The sequence below is a fragment of the Buteo buteo genome, chromosome 5 (assembly GCF_964188355.1).
Source record: "Buteo buteo chromosome 5, bButBut1.hap1.1, whole genome shotgun sequence".
NCBI lineage: Eukaryota > Metazoa > Chordata > Aves > Accipitriformes > Accipitridae > Buteo > Buteo buteo.
In genome coordinates, this window is record NC_134175.1 from 44,300,382 (window position 1) to 44,324,389 (window position 24,008).

At 36.8% G+C, this 24,008-nt stretch overlaps 1 protein-coding gene across 2 annotated transcripts in view; it reads left to right on the plus strand.

The window, feature by feature from the left end:
* The window catches only part of CCDC93 (CCC complex scaffolding subunit CCDC93), a 54,938-nt gene that overhangs the window by 24,567 nt on the left and 6,363 nt on the right, over positions 1 to 24,008 (plus strand). For both annotated transcript variants that reach the window (XM_075028876.1, XM_075028875.1), the window contains exons 11-21: positions 568 to 654; positions 5,307 to 5,423; positions 9,794 to 9,856; positions 10,054 to 10,127; positions 10,672 to 10,753; positions 12,078 to 12,149; positions 13,269 to 13,340; positions 13,599 to 13,707; positions 17,025 to 17,107; positions 21,225 to 21,262; positions 22,694 to 22,778. In XM_075028876.1, the coding sequence (XP_074884977.1) occupies positions 568 to 654; positions 5,307 to 5,423; positions 9,794 to 9,856; positions 10,054 to 10,127; positions 10,672 to 10,753; positions 12,078 to 12,149; positions 13,269 to 13,340; positions 13,599 to 13,707; positions 17,025 to 17,107; positions 21,225 to 21,262; positions 22,694 to 22,778 (882 nt within the window). The remainder of the gene's footprint in view (positions 1 to 567; positions 655 to 5,306; positions 5,424 to 9,793; positions 9,857 to 10,053; positions 10,128 to 10,671; positions 10,754 to 12,077; positions 12,150 to 13,268; positions 13,341 to 13,598; positions 13,708 to 17,024; positions 17,108 to 21,224; positions 21,263 to 22,693; positions 22,779 to 24,008) is intronic.

Below are 24,008 nucleotides of genomic sequence, written 5' to 3' on the forward strand. Positions count from 1 at the left end.
AATTCTTACATTTTGATTTCTGGATGAGAGGACTGGGAAGAAATTCAGTTGTTAAACGTTATTTCTGTTTATGGTGAAGTCACAGAAGAAAAAAGGTAGTAATTAGTCTGGTCTCAAAGTTGATTGACATGCTTTCTACTTGTCCTGAAACCAGGACACTACTGAAATCCACTGCAGAATTCAGCTCTACTTGAAGATTGTTTTTGTACCTGCATCCAATTTGAAAGGTGCATTCTTTCATACAACTGCATTTTTGTAGTTTGGCTCAAAATGTGGTCTAATAGTTTTATTACTGCACATGCAAAATTCAGTATACAGAACACAGTTAGAAGTTTTTGAAAATCTGAATTCAAATTTGCTAGAAGGTTGTAAGTGAGAAATTTCCATCAGTGAAGGGTTTTTTGAGGTGGAATGCTTCTTAGGTTTTTTTATTATTATTATTATTGGAGATTTTTACCCAGTGTAAAGGTTTTGTACATTTCTGTTAAAATTAGAGCTTGGTGAAATTGCCATGTAAAAAGCACAGGCAGTTTCAAAACTCCAGATGTTTTCTTGACACAATTGCAGGGCAAATTGACAGCAAGCACAGTTGGCCAGATTGTTGGACTCCAGTCAGATGAGATCAAGCAAATAGTGTCAGAATATGCTGAAAAGGTAAGTGTGTTACCTGATTGTGTTTTATCAGGTCATGTTTGTTAGCTTCTTAATTTAGGCCTTAAGCTTCCAACTTAATTGCCATGATTCTCTTGAAACATCACTGTTTCATATATGCTGTGGATAGCAGCACAGTCAGGATTCAGGAAAGTATTTTAATGTGATTTAAACATGCACAAGCTTTTGGTGTGATTGTGTATATTCCTGAATTGTATTCATCAGTAGTTTGGGTTTAAGCACCTGCTTAAATGTTTTCATGAATAAAGAAGGGCCTGAGTTGATATCTATTCAAACTAGAGCCCTAAACTCTTAATGCATTTAAAAAATGTTCAGTGTTAAGCACAGAAATACAGTTCTGTGGGCCTGCTCAGAGAAAAATCTAGGCCTCCTCCACTCATATTTTCAGACATTGGGATCTTACTCGCACTGGTCTCCAATTCTCAGTCATGCCCTGGATCTCTAGTTTTGAATCTAGTATCATCAAAAGCAAACCTTTGTTGCTTTTAGAAGTTAAGGCAATTAAATGTGCATATTGGTTCCATTTATTGTGTTCAACTGTGATTGTTTTTACAGTAACATGAAAACAAAATCTGGCTCCTCAAGCAATTAATACATACAATACATCACTGCCAGATATGAGTTATAGATCGCTCTAATTTGTCCAATAGTCTTCTCATATTTCTTCCTTTTTGTTGACACATATGAGGCATGGCAATTTCCCATTTGGGAGATAAACCCTATAACTCAACAGAGTCTCTATAGCAAATTCTTGGCCTTTCTTTATTATAAAGGATTGGAAGAACAGAAGCCCAAGGGTCATATTTCAATGTTACATTGCTTCTGTTCTGCGAGAAGGCAGCAGGACCTTGACTATTATAGTAGAACAATGATTAATACTCTGGAAAGTAAGAACTGATTCAAGTCAAACCAAAAATATATTGCTCTTCAAATCTACTGGATGTGACCAAAAAGAAATTTCTGTGTGTGCGTGCATGCGATAGGAAAAGAGAATTAAGGATGTTATCAAACAGTTTATTGAAGCATCAGCAATGTTTGGCTAGAGTTCTAATAGTTTTAACCCCTTGTAACTATACATAGTCTGAAGAGCACAGCAGTGCTTATTTGTCTACCAGAGTCTTAACAGAATCCACAGGCCCAGTAAATATAGCTGGCAAACAAAATTCTAGATGTGATGTTGCCATGTGCCAGGACCTTTCTTACAAGATGGCATTTTTGCAGAAGATCAATCATACAGTTTTCTGCATTTGCCCCTCCTTTCTGCTGCTGTGTTAACTTGCTGGGTAAATGGGAGAGTGTTGTTCCTCACTTTCTAAAAAATCCTGGCAGAAAATTATTAACATGGCTTTTATCTGTCTATTCATCACCAGCTTTCTAAGGCCAATTATTCAAAGTAGCTTTGATTTTACTGTGTTAGGAGGACTCTTCCTCTGAGAATTCACAAGTATAGTCATATATAACAAGTGGTTTTGCTAGGACTAAAATAGGAGGAAAAGCTTGTTCCCTGGTAAAATGAGAGAATGACTAGAACTAGAGAAGTGCTGTGTCAAAACTACCCCCTTCAAAAATGCCTGAAGGAGAGTCCTCTTCAACAGTTTTAAATGCTGTTTGCAAGTTGCTTATATCTTGAGAAGTTAACTCTGAATATTTTTAGACTTCTAGGATCCTATGTATCAGAGTATCAGAGAGTACTATCCACCCTACACAGTCAGTTGAAGTAGCATACAATAAGCATTTCAGCCATTTAGTATGGTTACGGCTTGTCGTTCAAGGAAGATACCAAATTGGATATTTTTGTTTGTTTGTTTGAGGAAATCCTCAAAGATAAAGTGAGATACAGTGATCTTTATCTTTGGGTTCCTGAGCCTTGGGAGTGTCAGGGAAAATGGCAGCAAATTACATTGAAATGACTGCTAAAGATCTATGTGGAACTTGACTGAAAACAGATATAAACTGTTACGGGGCTGGAGGCTGTTTGCTTCTCTATTTTTTTCCCCCAGTGGGCTTCAGACAGTGGACTTCAAATTGAGGCAGCTATGATGGAGTTAGTCACAGATCTAAATCTCTGAAGTCTGTTTGCTTGTAGGAGGTGGTTGAACATGAAGAGATAAAATGATTTACAAAGTTTGTATTTTTGTACAGAGACTTTTTTTTTTTAGAATGCAAAGTTCTGCAGAGTAATGATTGAATTCTCTTTAATTATTGGAAAGTCTATAGCACTAATGTGTGTGAGAGAATCTCATTACAAAGAATAACATTAATTGTGTGTATTTCCTTCCTTGTTCCCATTTAAAACTTTTACACGTGAACAGTGGGAGGCAGGCTCTTCAAGTCTAGAATTATTCATTTATTTTGGCTAGCAGTTTTTGAGCTGCCATAGATAGTGATCCTCATGCATGATTAATATGGCATTTTAATGTAACAAATTCTGTCATACCAAATGAGGCTACTAACACTCTTTGTTTAACTTGTTTATTTGAATTGGCTAAATCTTTGTAGGGCTGTTGCAGGGAACATGGAAGAGTGAAGAAGTGAGTCTACACCTGTCAGTGGTGGGAATATTGTGTGTTAACAGAAAAGCTGAAGGATGTATCCACATACCCCTTTTTGTCATGTGTAATTGAGTTCTTGTTTTGAGATAGAGTAGCAAATTGATAAACAGTCAGAGATGCTAGTGCTCAGATACAGCTTTCTTAAATTATGTTCAAAAGGCAACTGCTGCTTTCAGTCTAGTAAGAAGCCAGGTAACAGCAATAGTGTCAAAAGCAAAGTAGCTTCTATAATTTGTGTTTTCTTCCTTCTATGCTGAAAGATGCATTTTTCTACACCAATTGGAACCCAATTCCTCAGTAACTTTAAAGCTATAGTGTTGCTGCAGAGCAGATCCTTAGCCCACTTTGACTGCATGAGCCTTAACCCTAACTTTTTCATTTGCAGACCAGAAGTATTTTTCTGCAGAAACCTCTGTGTTGTAGTGATGGTTAATTCCCATTTTCAAAAAGCAAGCTTTAACAGTCCGCTTCTTGAGACATGACCTTTTCTTTCTGCTAAAGCTGTACTGTATGTATTTTTACTATTTTTGCAGGATCAGTCTCAGACTGGTTTAGCTCATGTTTTTCTCTTGTGTTTCCAGTTTTCTTGATTAGCATGTTATGCATATTAGATAGGTTAATCGTATTGTGAGAAGGATGGGGTCTTAGAATGCATGACATGATGAGGGAATGTGATTTGGCTACATAATGAGAGGAATAAGTAAATCTGAGTGTGCATTTGTTGAATAGTTCAGTATTATACGTGTTGCTTAGAGGCATTTTTCCTTTCTGAACAAATGGAAAGAAAGGACGTGAATTGTTGGATTAAGATGTCAGAATTGGTCTTTTCTTGCTGTGGATGTGAAAGTCTAACAAATCATCAAGCTGCTTTTGAATATGAATAACATAGAAAATTGAGAAGAGGAAGACAGGTTTTGCCTCTTACTTTCATTTAAAATTAAGCTGTTAATGAAGACCTGCTTACCCATCTGCCTAGAGTGGATACCAGAAGCAAATATGAGTGAGGAGTATTTCATACTTCTTGTAATGTTTTTGCTGTTTATACATTGTAGTGGTTGTCAACATTTGGTAATGATTCAAAAAGCACTTAGTATTGAAGTCTTTGACATACTCCGCAAATTAGCACCTGAAGTACTTGAAAATTAACTTTTTCTAATGCAATATTGGCAAATGGATTAACTGGAAAAAGAAGTCTGAGTGCATGAAGCGAATTACCAAAACAGGTGGATGTAAGTATTAAAGTGAGGACTTTCAAAAGGTACAAATAATGTCTAGGCAAATAGTGACTTGGACATCATGCTATCACTGATTTTTAATCATTCTTTTGTCTACTGCAAATAGACAATTTCTATTCTAAATGTTATTCCTGGTAAACAATATTTCTGGCAGCTTTCCTTTCAGAATTCAGAGAGAATGGGAGACTGAATCCAGATTGCTGTCTTCATTATGTATTTATGAGACACTTTCTTGGCAATGCATGCTGGATTGAGTAGTTTTCAAAGACTGGTGTCCATAGTACACATGCACACATAAAAAACCGCTTAGAGTGGTAAATGTATCTACCACACTGAGTATGTCATTGTCATTCAGCATAAAGATGCATCCAAGCTGGTACTTCAGAATCTAAATACATAATTGTTCAAGGCTTTTGAAAGTTCTGGATCTACTTATTGGGGCATGGAGTATCTCTGATACAACAAGTTCAGTAAATACCACCGCTTAAGGTGTTTTTTAGAATGTTTGTATTTTTTCCATTTAAGAACTCTACCAGTTTAACTGTAATGCTGATGAAAAAAATTATTTCTTTCTGCTAGCACGCTGTAGTATTTTCCACCTGTCCCAGGGCACCTGACTTTATTTTTAGCTTAGTTTACCTGTTTCTTTTGGGATATAATTCAGTTGTTCAGCTGCTTCCTTATCTTTATGCGAGATAAATTGGTAAGTCATTCTTTCTGTTGGATAGTGGGACACAGTTCTTGGTAAGTATCACAGGTGTGTCCCACTTCAGTATTTCCTGAGCTGCTGAAGAAGCTAAAAATAATGGTGTGAGATCCAACAGGCTGTTGTTACTGTTCATTTTAGCAATCCGAGCTTTCCGCTGAGGAGCGACCAGAAAGGCTTGGAGCTGCCCAACAACATAGAAGGAAGGTGGCATCTCTGAATAAGCAGATTTTGCAAAAAAACAAACTCCTGGAAGAAGTAAGTATTGTGTGTGTAATAAAGAAGAAAACAATCATAAATGTGGTTGATCACAAAAGTTTTTGCCATCCAGAAAAGATTTGCAAGCTGTCTTCTGTACCAGCAGCTTGTCATGCTGAACATTCATTTCAGCATCTCTGAATGTCTTGCTTGCACATTTATTACTAACACAGTGTGTGGCTGGCTTTATGTTAAAAAATTGTATAGCCCTGTCTGTGAGGAGTGGGCTAGCTAATCAAAATATGCTTTTCCTTTTTTTTTTTGCATACCTCTCTTGGAGAAAAACAGAGTATCTGCATTTGACTTGTTAGCTATAGTATTGAATGGGCTGGTTTCACAGTTTCAAGAAACAATTTAGGAAGTTACTCTAGAATATGCTACAAATTACTTTTTATCACTTCCTGTCCTTTATATGAGCCAGCTTGTCTCACTGACTGAGGTGGGTTTGTTATGTGTTTGTTTGTTTAGGGGTGTTTTTGCACAGTCACTGCTTGGTTCACATCTTCACATTTGTTTTAGGGGGGAAAGACTCTTGAATTTGTGACTGATGTTCTGTTCATATCTATAAGTAAGAGCAAGAACCACCATTCCTGTATTTTAACCTACTTATGCTATTGCCACTTAAGCCCAGAGAAGTGTAAGTGGAAAAGCTATGCCATTAATGAAATGTTGCTTTTAATTATGCATACTGCTGTAATCAGCACCATACCATCTTTAGCCTGCAGAATCTGATGAAAACATACTGCATCAGAGTGAGTAATTGGAAGAGTTTGCCAAAACTCAAATAGTACTTGAGGAAAAACTGTTGCTGATGACTTCTGTGATTGATACTCTGTCAAGTACAGCACTGCTTCAGCAGCCTTCGTCTGTTTTTTGTTTGTTTTGCTCTGATCTTGTCAGTAATGTCTTAATGCCTACATCTTAACTGGTTTTACCTATTAAATGTTGGCAGTACAGGGGTTCCAAAAGATAGGTGTCTGTATGGCACATTTTATGAGACAGTGATCTGTTCAGTTTTACAAACAACAGAAGTAAAAGAATGGTAGCTTTGAAAGCCTTACCTACTACAGTATAACTGTGGGAACACTAGATTTTAAACCTTCCTGCTCAGCCTCCTACTAGACCTGACTTATTTTTTTATTTATTTTTAAAATAAGAAGAAAATACTCTCTAACAGAGCAATAAAGTCTTTTATTTAAAGGATATTTATCCCTTCAAAACTTAAATCTCCTTTCAGTAAAGCATCTGCTATGAACGATTTTTTTGAAGTCTCTGACTAACATTCAAGTAATACTGAGTTTAAATAAAGCTATAGAAATAAAACATGCACAAAAAATTGGGAAGACTAATTGTCTACCCTGTCTTTGCTTCTTTCTTCTTTTTTTTCCAACTTTAAGCTTTATGAAGAACTGGTGCAGGTTCTTCTTAATTTATTTTGCACAAAAAAAGACTTTCAAAGGGTAGAGTATGGCTGTTTTAACTGGTAAATATTAGAATGCATTTCCTTTGGAACATGCTGAACTCATTACATTCTTCTTAAACTGATACATTTCTGTTTGTGTTGTCCTCTGGCATGGCCCATCTGTTAAAAATAGCATTTTTTCATAGTCAATAACTACAGTTATTATTTGCACTGTATATTGAATGTGAACCATGTCTGTCACAATTCCCCTCCGTTCTAGAGTGAAATATTAGAAAGTATTATGATATACTATAATTATGATATAGTGAAATTAAATATACTTTTTTTTTTTTACTTGAGTTTGTATTCTTTTAACACTTTGGTAATATGAATTTTCCATGTGTTTTATGTGAAGCGTAACTTTGGTGCCCTAGTCAAGGTGATGACCATTAGTAAAAAAATATTGACAATAGTTAGCATTTAAATGCAGACTGAAGTGTCAGGCTTTCAAAATCATAATATGGGCTTACAGATAGTTAAATCCTACGTGAATTCCCATGTTGGTTTGAGGTTTTTTTCACCTGAAGTAGAAACACAGATTACAGAATGAGATCTTTGGAATTTCAGAAGTGGGGGGAAAAGAAGAAGTTTAGTGTATACAAAATCATTGCAGTACGTTTCTGTTACACTTTAATTCTTCTTTTAAACCATGAAGGCTGTAAGACAAATACATGTGAAGGGAGATACAGATGTGCTGCGTGTATATTGTAGAATGGAGACAGATGCTGGCGCTTGCAGCATCCACACTGAGCTAGCAGGTTGCAAACCTGTTCTAGGTGAGCTTTGTCATCATGACTGGCAAGGGTTTACCACTGCCCTATTATAAAAGGGGGCGTGATTGCTCAGGTTTAAGGATATTCTGGTACAGTTTGACAGATTTTGGATGGATTTTGGTTGTGTCCACCAGCTCACATCCATCTGCAGTTCTTCTGCAGGCAGTATGTAGACATACTGGAGGCATGTTCAGTTTGCATGTATGTATGTACTAGAACACTGCACCACAGCCCTTGCATTGTGAGAAAAGTTTGTGTTCTTGGAGGAAGTTAGCTCAAGCTTAATTTTGGGGAAGACGTAGGTACGGCTGCGTAGCCAGAGAGGCATTAGGAAACTGCAACAGCTAGCTTGGGTTTCAAAAAATGAAAATGTGCACTAGCACAGTTCTCCAGCCATGCTGTTTCCTTGATCTTTCTTGCCTAGCTGAGCAGTAAGAGAGGCTGGTAAACGAGCTTAGCAGTTGTGGGTGGCTTTTGCAGTTATTCTGTGTTGTGCTGTTATGATCCGGAAGGCAGAAAGGATCCATCCACCAATGTATGCAGTCTCAATGACTGAAATGTTCAAAAGCATTTTTTCTGTAGCAGATGGCTTTTACATTCTAGAGAATTGTAGCATAATGTGGCTACTGAATTAGTAATACAGAGTATGCCTGTAACTAAATATATGTTGAGTGGATTACATTTTCATGCCTGGTGCAAGTAATTCCCTTTACCAGTTTCCCTGGTGTATGAATGAATGTATTTGCTTGCTTTCCACGTACGGCTGAGAAGAGAGCCGTTTGGGGTGGGGAGGAAACATGGTTGTAAACCACACAAAATTGGTAGAATCCTTACTTCATTACAGAGCTGATTTTAACTGCCAAACTTCATTAATCCACAGGAAAACTTAAGTATTTTCTAAATCTGTTGTCATGCTATTTGCCATTTTAACAGTTGAGGGCCCTTTAATTCTGTGTTGCTTATTTCCAGTACATAGCAGTCTCAGTACTATTTTTTTTTATATGGGAAAAAAGTACCGACCACTATAAGCCAAATATAATTCTTTTATTGCTTTAGTAAAGTCAAATTTCCTGGCTGAATTTTTTTTTACCACTTGCTGAAGACAGCTTTTGAAATCGGTGGCAGTCAAGACCCCCCTTTTAAAACAATGTTTGTGAAGTTTTGGCTTCAATACTGCAATGAGTTTCAGCAAGAGTTCTCTTAACAAATAGTTCTTTAATCTTTATTTTGATTTTCATGAGATGTGGACTGCAGGCTTAGATTTTTTTTTTTTCCTCCCCAACTAGTTAGAATTCAGTCTATTGGTGAATTATTGGTGCAAAATATGAAAAACAATGAAAAGGCTTTCTTTTTGTAAATTCAGCTGTGGAAAGGGATGAGCAGAGTGTTGGGTCACAGCTAACAGCAAACTAAACCAGCATGAAAAGAAGTGGAACAGAAAGTAAGCCAAATGTGCATTTCGTTGCAACACTTCTGCTCCACTTTTGTAACCCATGTCCCATTTTTGTTGTTACTATTTACAATGTTATCTTAAATCATAAGGACTTTAAAGAAAGATGTTCTTCTAAAACTAGCCTCTAAATTATTTGACAAGTGAAATATCCAGTGGTGTTTTGTTAACTGACGTCTTATTAGACTTTCCATGGTTACACAAAAGAAAATCATAAACCAGCTTGCTTATTTGGTACGGACATGTCTATGGTATGGTTCCATGGTGCTTTTATGGAAGTCTTGAATCACCCTAACTTACTTGGATAAGAATGAAATGGGACTCTCTTCTTAGCCTGGTGTGAAAGTAGGCCAGTATAACCAGGCTAAATAACTTAGAGCAATTTAGCAGAGATGCTATAATTTATTATTCTGTTGGCATCCATTTTGTAAAAGCTGCTGGTTATTCTGGGTCCTAATACATCTAGAAGGTCAGGTGGAAAATGTTTGTTGTTATTAATTATTCAATCAGAATTCTTGCAATCAAATGTTCTCAGAGTAGATGACAAGAAAAGACAGTGTTTGTGATGGTTGGCCTATTGTTTAATAAACAATCATTATTAACAGCTCAAATACTGCTATTCACCACTACAGGTGTAATTAGCGTGAATATAGAATCAAACTCTTTTCTTTCTCTTTCATAATAGTTGCAAGCTAAATGTACTGATCTGCAGGCAAAATGTACCGAAGCGAAAAAGACATTAGCCGAGGTAATCTTTCTTTGTTTTTCTGTGTACTGATTCTAGCTGAATCATTTTTGAGAAGCTCTGTGTGTAGAGGAATGTATTAAATGGTGGAGGTGTTTGACAACTTAACTCACTGATCCCATGTTGTGGGAAAGCTAAGTACCATGAATCGTTTTATGTGTGGAAGTGTATTTCAATTTATTATTAATTCCAACCCTTAGGTTAAGAGTTACAGTGAAAAGCTGGACAAGGAATTGGCAGCCTTAGAAACAATAGAATCCCAAGCAGATTCTAGGTAAGTTTCTTCTTTTGTGAGCTTTGAAGTTCTGAAAAATGATGGTTTTAAAATGAATCACTCAATGTTTTTTGCTTTGGCAACCTATAAAAATAACTGAAATTTAAATAATTCTCCAGCTTATTTTCCTGTCTTTGGAAAGCATTACCATAGTATTCAGTTAGAATGAAAAGTGTCAATCTGTAGTTGAAAATAATTGTAGGTGTTTAAAGCAGAAGAACCCTAGACACATTTGATAAGTAGATGAAGCCTTCCTGATTTATTTTCTTCATATTTGAAGCCTTCATCTCACATAAATTAAATAGGAGTCTAAAACTTCCACAGTAATGAGGTCAGAACATAGAAAAAACATCAAAATACTCAGTGTAATACTACATTTTTATTTTGATCTTGGTATATCAGTGATGATACTTGGGTTTTGAATTTACACAGATTTTATTGGAAATTTCTTTAGAACTAAGCTTGTTCTAATGTCTTTTGGTTCTCCATCTGTTTAAATTAGAAACTAAAAATCTAATGTGGTTTACTGGATCTTCAAATTTAGCATATTGCAGAGTCTGCGAGCACTGGTGGCCATGAATGAAAACCTAAAAAGCCAGGAGCAAGAGTTCAAAGCACATTGTAGGGTAAGTTTTAGTATCTTATATAAGGATTCATTTAAAACTTGGTAAATAAGCATTATACTTCTTCCTGATTTGTTGTCGTGTTGTGTGTCCCTTTCTGTCATCTGTCCACCCCCGCATTTACTGGTATTTTCAGGTTTATAGTGAACATTGCTACCAGCTTGATTTGCAGCTGAGTTATGGACAGTTGCCCAGTTGTGCAGTGTATCATATCTACAACAAGGCTGATGACCAAGAAGGTTGGAACCGGATTAACCAGAAGGACTTGCCCCCTGCTCTGAAGCAGGGAGGTATAAGAACAGGCTGCCAAGGCATCTGTCTGAATTAACGTGGCCTTCAATGTTCTGTTGTGCCTGGGACTCCCTAATACAGGGCAGTTCCTAGACATGTAATGCCAGATCAGCCCTGTACTGGTCACAGCTTTGGCTCTTGTCGTTCCCATTACCATTCTGCTGAAAGCAACTTGGGATGGGTTGACAGGGAGCACTAAAATGTAAATTTGAGATTGGGCTGTACTAGATACCCCCGTGTGCTATTCATAACTTGAAATGGATTGTCTCTTCTTGGATAATGGAGCTAACAGTGACCTGAGGAGCAGGACAGTGCCAAAGAGGAGGCCTTCATAAAGGCCCCTAGCTTTGGAGCAACCCACCAGAAGAGACAAGACTGAGATGAAGCTATTGCAGTTTTCAGAGCATGTTTCAGTTTTGCTGCTTAATTGCTCTGTTTTGCTGTCCTGTTTACTGCTGTGTTTATGGATTTCCTAGAAATACAGTCAGAGAGAATTGTTTTAATTTTCTTCTATTTAAACAATAGTGGATGGGATTTAATAGAATGAAAAGACGTAAAAAGAAATAGCGCCTTGAGGCATAGACTGAGCATAGGAGCCTCATTTTCCCATACATACTCCTTTGGAAAGCTCTAAAGGATTGTGATGAAAACTACCTTGCAAGTAACTTTAGGTTTGTTCATTTTTACAACTGTTGCAGTCTTATGCTCATACTGTTGCTATTGTAATACTCCTTTGCTTCCTCAGTTTCATTTTCCATGTCACTCATTAGTTGTCTTGGCTGGATCTAGTGTATTTGTAAGAAAGAAATAAATCTGTTCCTGTGTTTGATAAAAGCAGACAGTTTTATGTAATAAGTAATAATGGATGCCTTACCCTTAAGCAGGGAATGCTGTTGAATCTTACAAATTTAAATATACAGTGTGTGGTCAGCTCCAGAATTTTGTTAGAGGTGTATGTTGTCACGCTTCTTGGTCTCCCTTGTTAAGAGGATAGGTCTCAGTTAAAAGCAACATACTTTTTTTTTTTCTTTTTAAGGAAGAAATGGAGAGACTTCAACAAAATATTGAGAATTTGAAAGCTGAGGCAGTGGAAAATGCAGAGGAACAGGTAATAGCAAATGTCGAATTTTTATTTTCAATTTGTGTTTTAAAATGTTGGTTTAGGTCCTTCTGACTTTTGGGACATTCTCGTAAGTGTTAAAGTATCTGTTGCAATCTGAAAAATTCTGTTCTCCCCCACTGGTAAAGCCACTGTTGAGGCTAATAATCATAGAAATACAGTAGACTGAAAATAGCTGTAGTGTTCTTCATTATTCTAGCAGAATCCATTGAGCTAACTCATGGATGCTTTTGTGCCTTTTACTTCTTTCTTTGAAGTACTAGAGAAGAATCCCTGGATGTTGTGTTAAGAGCAGTGCATACCTCTGACAAAAACAGGTCTTCCTCAGAAAGCATGTTTGTTTTGCTTGTTTTTTTCTTAATAGTGGATTTATTTGAAGGATGAAAGCACAAGTTTTCAGTGGCTCAATACATTGCATGCCGTGAGCAGCTGTCAGAAGTTAGGCTTTAACACAAGTGCATCCAGACTGATAGCAATGAATAATGAATGAACGGCAAAGGAAAAGCTTGAATGACTTGTATTTTCAGTGGGTAAACATTTGATACATTTATGCCTCTGAAATGAGGTAGATTACAGGTTCCATGATGCTGCTGTCCTTCTGAACACAGCATGAAAAAATTAAAACGTAAACCTAAATCTTAAATTTTTAAACAGGAAAAAATGTTATCTTACAGTCCACAATTCAGGAAGTCTAGAGTACATGTCAGAGAGTTTATGTTCTGTCCTGGGCCATGTTTATCCTTAAGCCCACCACTGATTCAAAGTGTAAACATTCAGACAAGGTGTACAGACAATCTTTCGATACATACCTTCATTTTAAGTGTGACTGTTGTAAAGCACTGGAAAAACTATTGACAAATCTTAAAAACTAAAATATCAAAGCCTTAAAAGCTAGCAGAATGCACTTGTTTACAGTAAAAGATGTCAGGTTTTTAATGCAGATAATGAATCTTTGTTAAAAAAAAACCAGCAAATGGTGGTGTTACTGTGGGAGCCATTAAATGGAAGATAGACAAATACAGAAAACAAACCCAGTCTGCACATTTTTGCACTACAGCTCTCGTATGCTACCGTAATACACGATTGTTTTGGGTTCTCAAATTTTAGGAGCCGAATAAGATTATAGAACAGCAATACAAAACTGAGAAAGATAAACTTCAAAAGATCCGGCTGTTACTGGTGAGTAACTCTTTGTAAATTTACTTGTACAGAATTATTAACGTTTTTCTTATCTTGTAACTTCTAATACTTCTTTTCGTTGTTCTAATTTAAAAAAGTTTTTCTGTCACAAATCAATTACAAAAAAAATTAAGCCTCAGCCAGCACTTTTTTAATTAATTATGTAGTAACAAAATGTTGCTGGGGGGGGGGCTTCATCCATTTTAAGAAGAGAACAAGAAGAGGCTTTGTTTTCTCCCCTCCTAACTTTCTATTCAGGCACGAAGAAACAGAGAAATAGCCATTTTACAACGCAGGATTGATGAAGTACCCAGCCGAGCTGAGCTAACACAGTATCAGAAGAGATTTATTGAACTTTACAGTCAGGGTATGTATATCAAGCAGGAACATCCTGCTGAAGGCTAAAGCCCTGAAAGGAGGGCAATTACATTTTAAGCATACAGCATGTAACAACAGCACTTGCTAATTTTGTGGTATTTTAAGGGTCTTTTGGTATTCATGCTATACACCCTATTTTCAAGGTTTTATAAGCTGGCTATGAGAACTTTCCTGAGGGTGAAACTTGATGCACAAGATCTCTGGAGTAAATTTTGTCTGCAACAGGTTCAGTCATTTAGGTTAATGACCAGTGTGTTTAGAAAGTCTTTAATTCACCAGTTACAAATGAGGTTGCTGTAAATTTGACCTGTTTAATTAATTGCTCTTAACATTAGATTATTTTCATCATTTTCAATGATGTAAGATATCTGGTTCTGAAACAAACTATGTCAAGAACTACAAAGTAAAGGCAACTTCTTGAAGGGACTGTTTTCTTTCATTTTTTATTTATAAATGTCCTGCAATATCTTGGATCGGAGTACAAATAGTCTTTAACTTTTTTTTATGGTAAGAAGTTAGAAAATGGGGAAATGTGCTTGGTTGACTTTTTGGATAGGCATGTGTTTGCTATGCATGGATGGTATGGAACATGCAAACTGAATAAAACTTTAAAGTTGTTCCATTAAACTGTTAAGAGACCAGTATACTAACTGGTGTATATTTAATGTAGCTTGTGTATTAGCATATGCTAAAATAAGTTTCTACCAAAAAACACTAGCTAATGTTTTAAAGATATTCTGCATTTATTAAACATGTGTGCAAACCAAGCTCTTGAAGGTTGAGCAGTTCTAAAAGTGTTACTTAACTTTGATTCAAATCCCTTGCCCTGGTAAGGCATAAGGCATCTCTAGTGACATAGTCATGTGCTACCTTCCACGTATGTTGTCTAACTCAGTGTATGGAATAGATGTACTTAGTGAGTACAAATCCAGTACTGACTTCCCCCCACTTTGCTTCTTATGTGCCATGCACTTTATTTAATCAAGTCCAGCTATAAAGACAACTTTGTTGTCTTGCACTGAATTTTCTACAGACTGTTTTCTCTGTCATGTCTAAGTGAATTCAGACAAATTATCTAAGAGTGTCTACCTGCTCAGAAGATGGGGGCTTCATTTATATATGAAGTACGGTACATATGTATGATTAAGGTCAAAGAGATTTGTGCAGCATTGGGTGTAGATTTAAGATGCTTTGAATTTTATGGGACTTTTGTTTTCTATAGTACAAAATATGTGTAGTAAAAGGATAACACACTGCTCAGTCGTTGACAGGAACCTGTGTTGTACAGGCTAAGCTTTTGGAAAAATGAGCTGAAAATCTCTAGCAAGTTTTTCTATGAATTGTGGTATTTTTTTAGAGGCTTTTCATTTAGCCAGATTCAGGTGATCTTCAGAGTTGCCAAACCCTTTTTTTTTCTTTTTTTTTTTCTTTTTGAACTTTGATCGAAGGGCCATTGAACAAGACAATCTTCAGCAATGCCTTCCAACCTCAATGATTCTGTGACTCTGTACTAGAATGCTTTTAAATTCCAATATTCCATGCTTGATTTTTCACCTAACTGAACCTCTTCCCTTGAAAACTTTAAGCTGTGGTTTCAAGAGAATCAATGAGCCAGTTGGCGGCTCCTTCCTCTTCTTTCTTTGTCCGTCTTACCTTACACGGGCTCTGGTGTGTGTCCGTAAGGCTTCATAAGCTGGTACAACTTTCTAACCCAGTGGAAATCCTGAAAAGTTTTCTTCTGAGTTGGTATGTGGAATCCATTCATAAAAGATCTGTGACTACCAGAGCTGCCGCAAGAAAGGAAAAAGCTGCACAAAGGAAATGGTTTGGGAAAGGCCTCTTCCATTTGGCTGCAGTCCTGCAAAAACCAAATTAATTAACAGAGCACACCTGAAGTAAGCCTACTGGCGATCCCTGTGTTCACGCAGTTTTTCAAGAAGCAGCCCGATTTCAGCATTTGGAAAAACTTTGTGGAATCTGCTGAATAGCCCTTACTAATTTTTCAACCTGTCCCAGGCTTTCCTGAATTCCTCAGTGCTTTCAAGCTCCCAGTACTCAGTATGTTTCTTGAGGCTACAGCACGTGCAGAACGTGTCACAATCATAATGTGGCAATGAGAAAGCTCTTTGGTCCTGAACGTTTTACTACTGCAGAAGTAGTCACTGCTGGATTTCTGTCACTAAAACATTCAGCTTCAAGCTGTGGGTTGCTCTTGGGCTTCGGCTGGAGAACAGAATTGTACAAATCAAAAGTTGGAATTTCTTTAAAAATTAGGATGTTTAATGATGTTGTGATGTAGGAGGGAGGTCATGCTTACAGTAAGTGGTTCCATTCAAAAGCTTAGTCCAGTGTATCAGTTCAGTAAAGGTTTTATTTAAAGATGGCAACTTGTTAGGCTTTAGAGTTTAATGTAATGAGCATAATTTCACTCAGGTTTATATTTTTTAACCCAAATGTTTTTTCCAGGTTCACAATTCTAGACAGTGCTTAATATATTAACAGTAATTTTTGCCAACTGTCCTTCTCTGTTGAACTCTTTCCTTGGGAATCACAAATATCTTAGGTTTCTTTAGGCGTTGAAAAACTAAAGAATAGATGAACACTCAGCAGATTTGAGAATCAGTCATCATCTTGTAGGCCTAAAGGGGAATGCATATCTGACCCTTACCTCCCCCCCCCGCACCGAGCTATGACCAACATCTGCTGTAATCACCTAAACCAGAAAGTATTATTTGGAAAGAAAGTATTATTTAATTCTATCAGCATGAATAAATTGTAAGAAGAGAAAAAAGGCTTTGAAACAGTAAAAGATTTCTTGGGCTTCTTGCACAAGTGTAGCTTAAAATATATAGTATAATGCACTTTTTTTCCACGCAGTACTATCAGATTATCTGTTTCCTATCTGTCCCCGCCGAGCCTGTGCCTCTCTGCCACCATGGGCAAGCTGCGCAAGGGCAACTGTTAGCAGCACAGCAGCCTGTATGGTGTAAGGGTAAAGCTTATGAAGAAAGGATGAACAGACAGTGGTAAGGAAGCACAGCTGATAGTGCCAACGTATGTTCACATAAAGGACTGTCAGCAGTTGAGGCTTAATTTAAACAGTGAGCTGTGGTGTTCTTGTAAAATCTGATAGTTGCAAACCCTGCTGGAGATTGACATGCAGAGGGAATATTCTTCCAGAACGTATTAAAAAGTGTGTTCCACTCTTGATAGTAGAAAGTATATTATAGAAAGCCTACAAAGTATTTTTACAGATTCCATTTCACCTCATGCTCTTTTATTATTCTACTTTTTTTTTGTTTGCAGTCTCAGCAACTCACAAAGAAACGAAGCAGTTCTTTACGCTTTATAATACACTGGATGATAAGAAAGTATATTTGGAAAAGGAGGTAAGAAAATGTTATTACTGTTTTCAAAATATTCAGTCTGTGGAGAAGGAGATAAAGAGCTTTTACTCGGCTTTCACCATATTCAGTCCTGTTAGAGCAGACTTAACAGTCTTTGTAAGTAAAAATGAAACAACTGATTCATAAGAATATTTCTAATGTTGAGGGGGAAATGGCCTGTGTGGTAAAAGTGCTATTAGTACAGCATGTTTGAACTACTCACTGTGTTCACAAAGCACGAGTAACATTTGATTAGTAAGTATCTCTGTCTTGGTATTGCAGGACCAAATTACCCTCTTTTTCTCTTTTTGGTCAATATCTTTTCTTATGAACCAATGCTATAGTCAGTAGCTTTGGAGAGCAAATTCCAGCTGCTGTTAGCAATGTCAGAGTTAGTTCTCCAGGTCTGAGCCTGCCTACGCTGAAGTCACTGGAGATTTTACTAAATCGGGATCAGAAGAGTAGTTTTCTTGAAAGCGACTTGGTTGTTTCTCTCGCCTCTCTCCCTACTATATACCGTTCACCTCTCTCTTGGGGATGACTTAATTGAGTGATTTCAATTTCCTTCACTTCCTGTGACTTCAGTAAAGGTGGAGAAATAGGAGCAGTCAAGACTTGATAAAAATTATGACATTACTTTTAAAATATGTGATGTTATACTTCAGGCTGCTCTGTTTATTCTAATAAAATAAGAACAGATAGTTAGTTTTGCATTACTTAGGTATATTTGTTTAGTTTGTGAAACAAGCAGTAGTTAAAATTCTGTGTAAAGATACTTCATCTCCTGTTTTTGAAGATGATGAGCAACCATTCCTTCCCTTAAGCAGCTGATTCTAACACATGTGCTAGATAGTTTTCAGTTTTTCAATTCAGAGAAAGTATTAATTTATGTAGCTTCTTTAGAGGGTGTGTGATCCTCACAGTTGCTTGCAGAAGGAATAGGTTTAAATACAGAAGTATGCTTTAACAATTAACCTATGCTGCATGTACTGTACCTGTGGTAAAACTGTGAGGAGAGGTAGCTGGGGGAGCAGGGGGAACTTTGGCAAACAACAGCTCTTCAGCATAGAATAATGTTAGGCACATAGAAAAGCATGTTAACTGTGGAGAAAAGAATTACTTCATCCCTTCCCTAGTCTCCCACTTAGTTCTACAGTAGCTGAGTACAGTGTACTTGCTTTCGTTGTGATAACCTTAAAAAGTGCTGTGTCATGGTTTAACCCCAGCCAGCAACTAAGCACCACGTAGCCGCTCACTCACTTCTCCCCTACCCAGTGGGATGGGGGAGAGAATCAGGGAAATAAAAGTAAAACTTGTGGGTTGAGATAAGAACACTTTAGTAGAACAGAAAGGAAGAAACTAATAATGATAACAATAATAAAATGACAATAATAATAAAAGAATTGGAATATATAAAACAAGTGATGCACAGTGCAAGTGCTCACCACTGCTGACCAATGCCCAGTTAGTTCCCGAGCAGCGATCCTCCCCCCCACCCCACCCCAGCAACTCCCCCGTTTATATACTGGGCATGACGTCACATGGTCTGGAATACCCCTTTGGCCAGTTTGGGTCAGCTGTCCTGGCTGTGTCCCCTCCCAACTTCTTGTGCCCCTCCAGCCTTCTTGCTGGCTGGGCATGAGAAGCTGAAAAATCCTTGACTTAGTCTAAACAACGGCTTAGGAACAACTTAAAACATCAGTGTGTTATCAACATTCTTCTCATACTAAACCCAAAATGTAACACTATACCAGCTACTAGAAAGAAAATTAACCCAGCCAAAACCAGGATGTGTTCCATGGGAGTCTGCTAGAAAGCTCACCAATGTTCTACTTCTGTGCAGAACTTACTCAGAGATATAATACCTTTTTCCTTTGGCAAGCATAGAAGACTGGGCTGCTTCTTACAGATTTTCTGGAGGCCAGGATGATGAAAAAAACCCCACAGCTCAGAATACTGTTTTAACACTACCATCTTAAACTTAACTTTCCGCAGTTTACCCTGATAGAAGTATTTTAAGGCACAACTGCAGTGTCAGGGTAGATCTGGCCCTTTTCTTTTGCAGTAAAGTATTGTGCTGCTCTATGAATGTTGTCAGAATCCAAGTTGCATCACAATAAATTTAAAAGTAACTTCTGTGACTAGGTGATTTAACAACACATGTAAATAACATGTAAAAACATCTCAAGTTCTGCACTGAATTAAGCCTTATGGCTTTTTTCATTGATGTGTATATATATATTTTGAGTTAGGTCAGTGATTGGTACAAAGCAGGTTCTTACCAAAGTTTAACCTTCAGTGATGATTGTCATGTGCTCCAGAAATACCTAATTTCTGGGAGAGGTTTCAGTTTAGCATGAGACAATGCTGTTTCTAAAAGTTATTCTACCTGATGGTCTCTAAGAACCTCAAATAAACTGTCTTGGAATTAGTGGTGTAACTTAGCTTTTTGTCTCCTGAAAATATCAGTAAGAATTTTCCTTGAAAGTTTTTCAAATACCAACTTCTTACAAACCAACAATGATGATGCCATGTGATGTCAGTTACATACTGAATATTTGAGAACCCTAGCTGTAAAACTTCCATCTCTGTGCAAGAGTGGATGGTATAATGGCTGACAGCGGTCCTGGCAAATGCCTTACCTGAGTCTGTGAGAAGATAATCACATGCTTTGTTTTTCTGTGGTCTTTCATTGGTTTTATTTTCTTATTGTAAATGGTGAAATGTATTCATAATATATAATAAAGCAGGTTGCAGGTAACAATATACCAGCTTTAAAATACTACATTAAGTAGCAGCTATGGAATTCATATTACTTTAACTTTTCCCCAGTTTAGAGTTTAATACAGATTTTTTTTTAATTTCTGTTTTTTGAGGGCAAGCCTGCAAATTTAAAAAGTCTGTAGAGATTTTTTGAAATGGGCACATAAAAAACAGCTGACAGAATACAGAGCAGATGTATTTCATTGTTGTATAAATTGGGAGTACTCTTGCCAATATAATTCAATGCCTTTTTGGGGGGTTTTGGTTGGGTTGTTTTTTGGTTGGGTTTTTTTGAGTTCCAAGCTGAACTTACATGGATATAATTTCAAAAGACAAATAAATTGATCAAGACTTTCTTTTAGCTTGATGTCAATCACAAGAGAGAGGTCTGCATGTCTTCTAATGCAGTCGTAACTTTGTTAAATGTATAGTATAGTTGAGGTTTCCTTGTGTTTCATTTAATATTAGAACCAAAGTTTCAGCAAGTAAATATTGTATAGTAATGTACAAAAGCTGCCTTTGGCATCTGTGCCTCAGAAAGATTTCTGGAATATGCTTGCACTTTTTTTTGTCCTTTTTTTTTTTCTCCTCCCAAAACCAACCGTTTCATAAAATACGCTGAGTGTAATTGCTTTAAAATAACAGTACCAGGAATTGTTATACAGTGGAATTTTGGCTATAAAGGTTATAGTTCTGACATGAAAGGTCTCTCTGACTATGGTTCATGTTTTAATCATATTTTGTGAAAGATTCATTTTTAAAATGCTTTTAAACTCATTTTTTCATAACGTCTTTGAATTTGGGGGTTTATACACTGATTTTACTGTTTGTAATATAACTCATCAGCACTCTTACTATGCAATAGCTGTGCAGTATTACTTTTCGTGACTTGAATATTTTGCGATATAAACTGCAATTACATTCTTAAACGCATGCTTACTGGAAATACCTTGAGGCAGGGATGTGGACTTGGCTAATATTGATGAGTCATGCAGTAATATCTTTCCTCTAAGTAACAGGAATTCTTAAGCATCTTAGCTGCTTTGGAGTCTGTTCAGAATTTGTTTGAATTTTTCAAAGGTCAGGAACAACTTCAGATTCTGCCATGCATGTGCTTATAGCTGTCTCATTCTGCTTTCTGTGGCTCCTCCACTGGGATAGATTTTACTAATACAAAAGGATCATGGTTTCTCTTCTGAAAGCAAACTCATGGTGATTTTCATACAGCTGGATGCTTGCCAGGGCAGTATCTATATAGTCAATTTTTTGAACTACATATCATTTTATTGTCTGTGAAAACTCAGACCAAAAAGGACAAATGTATATTTTCTTCTTACTTTTTTTTTCTAATTCACAGGTTAACTTACTGAATTCTATTCATGACAACTTTCACCAGTAAGTAATGGTCCTTTTTCTCTTGATAGTTGCAATGAGTCGTATGGTTGGTTGGAAAAATGGGAGTGGGCATGAGTTGCAGAGACTAAAAATCTGTTAGAAATTTCTATAAACATAAACTGCTTTATAAAATACTTTATTACTTCTGTTTAAGCCAATGTTTGAGGAATCACAGACTTGGAATTACCTAACTTTTATAGCCAACATATGTTTTTAATATCTGGCTTTTCGGTTGCAGTTGTGGAAAGAAATCATTCAGTCATAATTTTCCTGGCATTAATTTAAATATTTTTCTCCATTTTGTGAAGTTGTGGTTATTACATTATGTACAAAACATCAGACTTGGACATATTTCAGACATGTTTATTATAAAATAACTCTGTATTTAAAGGTTTTGATATAGTGTGAAGTCTTTAGGTAAAGTCATGGTTCTCTTGGAAGTTTGAGGTCAAATATCAGTCTGTGATGCTGCTAGCATTTATTTTTCTCTGTGTTTTTTTGACTTCAGAAAAAGAAGTCCAGTATGAATTTTTGTCACAGCAGTACAGTTCAGGAGAGTCATGGGGGAGGTGATGGCCATTTAATAATTTTAAACAATTCTTCTGATTATATTTTTTTCTAATTCTGTTGTGAAATTCTAAGCTGCCTTTTTTTTTCCCCCCCAAAGTAACTAGCTCTTTACTTGCTTCTATACACGTGTGTCCTTCTGTGTTTTGTCAGAAATTTTGATATTTTATGGGTGGTTTTTTCCTATTGTGATATCCAAAACTTTTAATTACAACAGAACTAGGAATAAGTATTTCAGATGTTTTCCTTTGCAGCAGGGATTGTAGATCTGTTTTTCTCAGTGATGAGATCTTTTGATTCTGTCCAGTCAATAGAAACCAATACTGTAACTGACAACTGGGTTTTGGATTGGGGTTTTTTTGTTGGATGGGTGTGCCGGGGAGGATTGTATTTTCTTTGGTTTATTTTTCTTAATCTGTTTAAGATATGTAACCGGTCTAAAATTACTTCTGGGCTTTCCCTATTAGGGTGTGAATTTATTTTTTAGAATATTTGCTGATCTTCTAGTTCTCTGCTTGCCTTCTTAATATTCACAACATCTGCTTTTCTTAAAAGTGTGTGCTTTTGGTTAGTTACTAGCAATTTATTTCTGTACAACGCATGAGAGAAAGGAATAGACTTGAGCTGACAGGAAGAACACTTGTGATGAGCTCTGTACTCTCTGTTCCCATCTCTTTGATAGTTTATACCAGCTGAAGAGCTGCACTGTTACTTGAAATCAGTGATTTAAAAGATGAATTTTTACATAGAACACTAAGCAATATGAATCCTTGGACATGGGTAAATATGCAAGACAACAGTAGATGAGACGAGTTGTCCCACATCCCTGTCAGTTATCTTTTTTTTTTTTTTTTTTCTTTCCAGAGCAATGGCATCTTCAGGTTCTCGTGAGCAGTTTTTACGACAGATGGAGCAGATTGTAGAAGGCATCAAACAGAATCGAATGAAGGTCTGAGACTCTTCTCACTTTCTTTGCTAGAGCCTGGGAATTACTTCAGAAAAGCCTCTTGGATAATAAATGTGCATGGAGAAATCCATTACATGAGGTGCAAATTAAGCAAGCAACTAACAAGTCTTATTTCTTTTCACATTCATAAGAAACTTTTCACCACTAAAATGTTAACGAATAGAGTAGAACAGAGGTATTGTAACACCTCTTTCCTGTCAGGAAGCTTATACCCTTAACTTCATTATTGGCAGCGTAGTGATTTTAGATGCTTGAAACAGCTGTATGTCACTGAAGTAAATGAGAATTTTTCCATTTGGATTGCATGGGTGCTGTCAGACCTGTGTCTCAGGCACGGTTTCTCAGGCAGCTGGATCTGACTGAAGCTGCTTTCTGCTGCTGAAGAGGGTCAGCAGCACCTCACAGAATCCCAGTCATCAGCTTCCCTTGTCCCAGTTGCAGCGCTCATCTGACACATTGTTGAATCCACTCGGGTGTTTTTTCATTGTTTTTATTGGGTTTAACCTGATTTAGAAAAGGCTCAGCATTGATGATGAGTGTGTTGTGTCCACACAGCAAGTGAAAGGGGTTTGTGGGTGAGCAGAGCCCCAGTGCTTGTTCAGAGAAGACAAAACTGCTGGTAACATTTGGGGGCTATTTTGTAAAAGCACAGTCTCAGTGGACTTGTGTGAAGTGATCTTGGGGCAATGCAAGCATGAGGTCCAGCAGTGGCTCCAAGTAAAGCTGTCCACAGGCATATTTGTGTACAATGGATAGGCTTAAGTATTTCTCGATAATGGCAGTTACTAACTTGCAGCTATTGTGTTGTTTCACTCTTTTATTTTCATATGCAAACTTAGGCACATTTTCCTAAGTCCCATAAAGGGGCTCTGAGTTTCTTTTCTCTATAGAGCCAGAAAATTCTTGGTAGTAGATTATAGGTGTTCTTTATTTGAGCTTAAATGGAAGTATGATAGACTATGAATCAATATATACTAGAGTGTGTACTGAAAGTACAGTCTCTCTGGGTATGGGGCTGTTTTGTCTCAATAGCTAAATAGAAACTTCAAGTACAAAATAAGCATGTGTATATAGAAAAAACAGAATGGGATGCAACTCAAGCTGTAGTAAAGCTCTTTCGCACTAGTAAACTCTACTATAAAAATGTATGACATTTACTATAGACTGATGTGTTCAAAGAGGTGGCTAGTTCATTGCCTTTTTTTGCAATGA